Genomic DNA, 7,933 nt, shown 5'->3' on the forward strand with positions numbered 1-7,933 from the left:
TAACTAACTAACTAACTAACTAACTAACTAACTAACTAACTAACTAACTAACTAACTAACTAACTAACTAACTATATTACACATCCCATGCTTAGAGGACAAATTTTATTCATGATGTTCAACAAAATTACAAGTTTCCTTTTGTTGTTGACATTAGTGCCAAAAGTAATTGATATTAAATATAGGGAAGGTCATAAACTCACCCTTTTAGGCCCAAACAGATTATGGTACAGAGTTCTGAATCTCTTCCTGGTGTAGTTACATCGATATGCTCCACCCATGAGGTATTCAATGACAAGCCCAATGTCGATGAGACTGATGCGGTAATCCGGGGGCAGGTTTCCCTACAAACCAGACAGTGTTTACAGGCAACAACCCCACACCAAGTGATTTAAAAAAAAGGAAGGGGAACATGAGAGCACAAGAACTACACAGTCACACACGAACATATCACAAAAATCCATATCAAATTGTTATTTTTTTTATTTTTTTATTTTTTGGCTACAAAAAGAAAACGTGATTATCGGATTCACCTTGAAGTAGATCCAACTGAACCCTGGATATTCTCGCTTGGAAAGAACACACAATGTCAGTGAGTAAAACGCACGGTAAGCAAGAGCAGGGGAAATGAGGTACACAGAAACTCTCAGGCAGGATCTCTCTTCCAGTCTTTCATAAAATAGGTTTTTCTTTTATCAAGACAGTGTTTATTTTTGAATGATTTAAAACAATGGGCATTTGAGTTGAATGTAGAAATTACAGGCTATAGTTTGATGTGGTTATTTGGCAATATTGTAATCAGAAAGTGGCTGAGAATGATTTAAGGTTTAGACGAAACAGCATACAGCTTTGCAGCAGGTGATTATTTAAAACAACAAAAATTACAGGAGCCAAATATGACAAGAATCCAAAGTGTTGTTTGAATGAGTGTGTTTGAGGGCAGTTTCGGTGGAAGTGAAGAATTGGATCAATTGTCATAATTTTCATTCAGGGAAATAATGAGATCTTGTAAGTAAAATTCAATATTGCCTTGAAGAGAGAAGATGAGAGCGATGGAAATGACTCATTAGCCTGGAAGAGAGCGGCAGTAGCATGGAGCGATACACAGCTACTAACGCTTGAGGGGGAGAGTCATTATTGAAACAGAAGTTCTTTCATGTGAGGCCTAAAAGTCTGTCAATACTCATTGCTCCTCCTCGTGCCTCTAACCTGAACGTTAAACCATGCAGGCATTATCCTGGTCCCCACTGTTCCTTTGAGACACATGGCTTTCCTGACATATTTAACGCAGACTGTGGCAAAGGTAGGGACTGAACAAGAGAAGGAAAGAGCTTTTCCAGTCATTTACATACAAATCATTACTGATGCAGGATGTTTCAGTGGTTAAGCTCGCCCCAATTTTCAAACTTTCTACTGTTACTGTGGCTTTAAAACCATATCCATAATGTATATTTCCAGTGCACATCATTCCAGTGAGCCGTGTTTTTGTTTATATGCTCACTGGAGGACTGCAGGTTTTGGACAATAAGGACTTTTGTTTGAGCACGAATTCTCTAAAAGCAAGGACATCCATCTTTGGCAACAGCTGATGCACAAATTCCCTTCAGTAACATGTTGTTATCCATACACAGCTGTCTCAACATCATTCAGATTTCAGGATGACTTTGCTGGAGAGGCCAGTCCTGCATTACCTCAGTGTTTTAAAATAAACACCCCTTAAAATAGAATGTCATTACAACAGAAGAATTTCTGGAGGGAGTTTGTTTTCTCTCTCTAGCAGGAGGTCCTCACATAAATTGAAAACCTCTAAAAAGCAGTGATTAAAAACACAACAGATTGGATGTCTTTTTTATGATTGTAAATTTTGTTCTCCAATCTCTTACCCTCATAATGGAATGCTGGCATGCGTGTATTTGCCTGTAAAAGGCTGCACAGTATGTCTGGTAATTGTTTTGACTTTGTGTGAATACACACTGAGTTTACAGTGTTACAGTTTGATCATTTCTGAAGAAGTTAAACAACAAACAGCAAATAAAAAGTTGGCTAATGATCTAAAATGATTTTTACAAAATGTTTTAATCTAACTTCAAACATGTACAATCACATATCCTTTTGAGACTCTTCAAGTTGCACTGGGACCAACTGTTCACCACGAGGTTCGTTTTCTCTGCAGGACAGCAGGTTTCTGCTTTGGCAGCTGCAGCCAACGAACCACTCTCTTTGATTCTCCTGATTCCCAACTCACCTTTGATTCAATCTAATGAAAGGACCAGGTTACCCTGAAGCCAGCTTACATTGGCTCAAACTAATATCAGCATAAAACTCAGATGAGAAGAACGGACAGCTGCTGACAGAACAGCGAGATAATCCTCGGAGAATAATGAGAAAGAAAACAACGATGACATGGTGACTCCACCCGAGGGATAGCGGTAAAGTCTAATTAGCATCATACACAGATAGGACAATGACACACAAACATTTAACCACACAAATACATTTACACACACTTCTGAAACAACAGGATGGTAATATTATGCCATGCACTGCAGTGTGTTTGGCAGGATGGTGAAACTGACGAGTGAAATATCATGTGCTATATTTTTCCTACCCAACTCTGAGATCAGAGTTGGGTTTAAAGCCACTTATCGTCTTATCGTATTTCAGAGGAGAATGTGTGGACATCATAAGTAACTTATTAATCAATGAACATCCTTCAAATGCTAATAGTGGTGTTGTTGACCTTTCCCTCAACCCAGATAGTCCGACCTCTCATGAATTGACAACACACACTGAATCTAAAATCCAAGTTGTTGAAGAAAATCAGATATGAAATATTTAATTTTATTTTCATTCACATTTAAAATAAAAAAGATATTTAATTAAAGCGATTTCTTTAAAGAGAGATACAAAAATGACTTCTCAATAAAGTTAAAATAAGCAATATATATTGAGTTGTTTTTCATAAGACAGATTTTTCCACTGTGGCTTCAATTTGGTTCCAATTGTCAGACTGTTTGTTACTCAATATTCATGTTTAGCATAATCATGAATGACATAATTTGGTGGGTGGGGGGCTTTCAGTGGTTCTTTATCCTGGGTGCAATGGTCATACAACATGGTTCAGAGATTATTAAAAGCAAAAAATGAAATAAAAAATAGCATGCATGTTGTATACACACAGGCTCAAGTATCTGTACAGTATCATCACCAATCTATGTTTAGTTAATGTTTCCTTAGCTGTACTTTGACCACATGCTTTCTGTATCCATCAACAAGTTTCTGGTATAATGTTGGTTCTTCTTGGCACAATTGGAAGAGTTCATTTAACCTGATGGGGTTCATAGTACAGACCAAATTGAAGCATATATAGCAAGATTTCAGAAAGGATGAAGTTGGACCTCAGGGAAGGTTTTTTTACCGTAAGCTTATTGTTAGCCTTTGATCTGTTTACAAACAAGTTTCATTGTGTTTATTGAATCAATGTCCTGCCGGAACAGGTTGTGTCCAAGTTTCAACCATCTTGCTGTTGCAACACGTTCTCACGACTTGCCAACATATTGACGCTTGGTCTGGTACCGTTAATAAGAGGGATCAGGATTAATGGTTAATTTTAGGTTCTGGTGTCAGGAATAGGGTGTATAGGGCTAATATAATTTAAATTTAGGGTCTGGGATGGTTAGTTGTCATTCATTTCCTACTCTTTTCAAAAACATGAGAACGCGCTCCTCCTCCATCTCATCTCAGTAATAACTGACGCGAGGGTGGTACCCAACATGTCCAAAACTGGACGCAAGATGGTACCTGACCAGAGGTCAATATGTGACGAGTTGGGAGTGAGAATGGGTTGGCTGTTGACTTGACATGAGGCTGAAGGACCTCTGTAATTATTCTTCCACTCTCTTTGAATGTACCAGTACGGCATTATGATGTGAACACCATCATGCTTGATGGGATTTGAAAACCTCACCTTGACTTCTCCAAACAAGCATTACATCATTGTGAACAAATAACTTTTTAGCCTTTGTCTCATCTGAAGGATTTTGGCTTGTCCATGTGGGAAGCTGAAAATTTCGGTTCAGCTTAAATGTGTTGCAGTGGTTTCTTTCTGACCTGTCTCATTCTGTGGTGATACAAAACATGCTTCACTGTGGACAGAGACACTGTTGTTGCAGCAATTTCCACTTCATGACAGGCTTGAAACTTGGTGATTCTTGAATTATTCCTAAACATCCTAAACATTTTTATTTTAACTGAAGGTGATGGATGAGTATACTGTAGGTAAGTCCAATGAGTTCTGTCAAACAAATCTTTTATATGCTGGCAAAGAGAAGCTGTGACCTGCAGTAAATCTGATCCTTAACAGAAAGTTATTAAGCCTTGGTCTCACACCATAGAACCTTTGGCAACACACGTATGTACTATTTTCTTTTGTGGATTTGAGAAACCTTAAAAATAATTAGAAATGCATGCACACAATTCTTGTTATTAAAAATTCATTGAATTGAATGCTGTATAATAATTTCACCCTCGGAAAAGAATGTGTCAAATAAACTGTTAAATGCCTCAACATAATGCTCCTGGTGTGTGCGTCTAAACTTCTAACTGCAAGTTAAAGTTCTGTGCCCATAATACTTTGTCATCGATGTTTTGTTTGTTTCCCATGGCAGCGTGTGTTGTAGGGAAAGTAAAACTGTGAATCATGAAAGCGGTTGGAGTCGTGCAAAGCTCTTCAAAGACAATGCAGTGCACAAATCCAGCCGAAAGAGAAAAGCCAGCCTCTATTTGAAGTCACCAGCTTCTACAGCTACCAAAAATATACACATACACACACAAACAAATGCAAACAAAGTAACTTACGCACACCACAAATAAAAAGCAACAGAAACTCTCTTTAGTCAAACGTGTCCTCTTCAATTCAGACAATTTGCATCCAGTGTGCCTGAGCGGCTACAAAGCTAATGCGATGGCAGTGGTGGTCTTACCTTTTTGACATCTCTGACAAGATGATACAGCGTGTTTGATGGTCCATGGCGCTGTTGGAAAAAAATATTTTAAATAAATTATACAGTTTGTATTTTTAACAAATAAAATGTGTTTACGCCACTTTGTGTGGCTGCCATTACCGTGTTGTAGAGCTCCTCTAGCCTGGAAAGTGTGAGGAAACGGTGCATGCTGACTCCATTTTCAATCAGTAGCTTGACAAAGTCCACTCTGTCTAAAACTAAGGCATCCAGCATCGCCTGTTCAAGAGAACCAACCTGGCGCACAAAGGAAAACAAAATCATGATTATAAAAACAACTGCATGCAGTGTTTAATTGGATTCCTTTAATGTAAGACACCTGAAACATCAGTGATGGAGAAACTCATAGTAAAAATGCAAGACATATATGTTGAACTCTAGTTCAGGTTTGAGATTCGATGTCGTATAATTATGCTCTTGTATTTATTGTTTCTTACAGGCCACTGCTGTCCGTAGATGAAGATTTGGCTGCGTGCAATGTCCACTCTGTTCCACGCAAGAGCTAAACTCAGCTGGTCTGGGGCTGAAGCATTGGCACCTAGGATAGATTAAAAATTGTATTGTAAAGCTTTAGAAAAGAAAGAAAAAACAAAACAAAGCAAAACAATGAAAACAGACAGGACATTTCCCTGCTCACGCACTTCTGAATCCATAGTTGTAACAATAATTACAATTAATGAATTGTATATTTTTATAATTTAGTTACATCCTTTTAAATTGTGTAGAAGCGTTTTAGTCAGAACTGTTTATTTATCTAAACTCTACTGAACCTAAACAAGTAGAATTCTTCAAGTTATGGATGAAAGCAATAATTTGTGACAAGTAGCTTTGTTTTACTGTGGGCTCCTGCATCCAGTCATTCACTGTCATTTTTGCTCATGCATTCATGTGTTGCTGTACTGCCAGTGAATAAAAATGTAGATGCATTTGGCACTGAGTTGTCATTCACATGATGTAATTGACACTCTATTTTCATAAAATATCTGCCAAGCTTTTTTTTTACTCAAACATTTTTTTGTTTCTCAAGTAAAGGCAAAATTAGGACTATTTACAACTTGTTTTTTAAGAGAAACAAGCAACATATTACATGCAAAGCTATCTCAATCAAAAGTAGCACCACCCACCACCACTTATATAAAAAATCTAAAAAATAGCCCTGCATGATGTAGTGGTGTATTATGTTGCATTATTTGTTAAGCTTAACCAGGCAAATCTCATCACAGACCTCTTTTTCCAGGGAGTCAAGAGAAGATGCTTGTATTACACCCCCTCCCACGAATCTGATAGTCAGAAAATTCATCTAAAGTCAAGCAGAAATTTTGATTTGTCTCTATAGCACTCATATAGGCAGTTCTCTGAGACAATTTCCCTCCATTTTCAGATCTCGACTTGACCTGCATCATACACTTTCATAATTACATAACACACTGAGGAAAAGCTGCCTGAAAATGCTTTGCTGTCCCCTTAAAGCCTTCTGTTGTTTTGTGATAATCAAATATTTTTCTTGTAAGCTGCTGGATATCTGCCTTAAGAAGCCATAGCTGCTGACTGTTGAAAAGGTTTTTGAGAAGTCAAGAGTTTTAACAAAGTTTTGACATTTGCAACATGTGGACTGTCCTGACTGAACAAATCATAGTTGAAATGAGTTAACTAGGGTTTAATATCTCAACCCCCCGCCCCACCCCCGCAAAGTGTAAACTTTGCAATAAGAAAGAAAGAAAAAAAGAAGAAAGATAATAAAAAAGTAAAAACACAGGATGCAAGAAGCGATATTTTGAACATGACAAGTCAACATAAAATGCTTTAAAATGTATTTAAATAATTCAGAAATGGATAAAGAAGACAAATAGTGTGTGTGGTCCTACTCTGACTGGCAATTAACTCATTTGTCAGGTCAAAATTAAAATCTGTTTTCAAAATGACTTCGTTCAAAGGGTTATCTACAACAGGTAAGATGTTAATAGTTTATAACCTTTACACAGAACCTCATTCAGAACACCTGAATTATTCCTTTAGGTCTGTGAAGGATATGCTTGGGCTCACTTTGTTCTTGTGCATCACTGTTGTCAAGCACAGGCTAACACAAAAGCCCCATTAAAAATTTATTCAACCAGTTTACCTGAAAATGATGAACACAATTATCAAAGCCACAGTGATGCAGAAATGTAAGTACCCTAATCATCTCTTGAGTGTTGACAAGGTGGTAGAATTTTAATAAGCCCACTAAAATCATCACTTTACACCGGGCTCTCTCTGGCTTAAAGGTCTGAACAGAATTACTGGAGCTTAACCGTATGTGTTCAGTCGGAGCTCCACTAATAACATGCTGCACTCACTAATAGGAGCTTTAGTGAAGATATATGTGTATCAAAAGACCAGGGTGGCTCTGGCGCTTTATCAAAGACCAACGACTTCATTTTTCTTTTCTTTTTTTCCTGCCTGGAGGTTGAACTGCAGCCAACTTACTTTACGTGCCCAATCCTCCGGCTATTGACTATCTGAGACGGCCAATCATCAATTACTCCACTCAGCTAGAGTGTGACTCTTTGGCTGCTGGTTCTCGCCTGCTCTGTCTTTTTCCACTTGTACTAATTGCTCGCTTTCACACGTGACAATAAACTCGCTGCTTTTTTACCCAACATTTTTCAGCCTTTTTTTTAAATTCTTATCACGCTGCATATTTCAGACAGGGCTGTGTATTGTTGAGCTTCAGACAGAAGCTTAATTCTTTGGCAAAAGGTACTAATCCAGTGTTTTAAAAATCTCCCGGGTAGGATTTTTACTTTAAACATGCAATCGACTATTGTGCTGTGGAAAGAAACTTGCATGCAAATAGGCTATCATATACATACATACATACATACATACATACATACATACATACATACATACATACATACATACATACATAC

General features: G+C 37.6%; 1 protein-coding gene across 14 annotated transcripts in view; it reads right to left on the minus strand.

Annotated features, from left to right (window-relative positions):
- trpm3 (transient receptor potential cation channel, subfamily M, member 3) overlaps window positions 1–7,933 on the minus strand; it is a 166,971-nt gene that overhangs the window by 33,426 nt on the left and 125,612 nt on the right. For 7 of the 14 annotated variants that reach the window (XM_014012554.1, XM_014012546.1, XM_014012544.1 and 4 more), the window contains exons 10-14: window positions 5,459–5,559; window positions 5,124–5,258; window positions 4,983–5,033; window positions 534–569; window positions 204–344 (exon numbers count right to left, since the gene is read on the minus strand). In XM_014012554.1, the coding sequence (XP_013868008.1) occupies window positions 204–344; window positions 534–569; window positions 4,983–5,033; window positions 5,124–5,258; window positions 5,459–5,559 (464 nt within the window). The remainder of the gene's footprint in view (window positions 1–203; window positions 345–533; window positions 570–4,982; window positions 5,034–5,123; window positions 5,259–5,458; window positions 5,560–7,933) is intronic. The other 7 variants (XM_014012547.1, XM_014012545.1, XM_014012556.1 and 4 more) reach the window with 1 other exon arrangement.

The sequence above is a fragment of the Austrofundulus limnaeus genome, unplaced genomic scaffold (genome assembly GCF_001266775.1).
Source record: "Austrofundulus limnaeus strain Quisiro unplaced genomic scaffold, Austrofundulus_limnaeus-1.0 Scaffold92, whole genome shotgun sequence".
In the NCBI taxonomy this organism is placed as follows: Eukaryota; Metazoa; Chordata; class Actinopteri; order Cyprinodontiformes; family Rivulidae; genus Austrofundulus; species Austrofundulus limnaeus.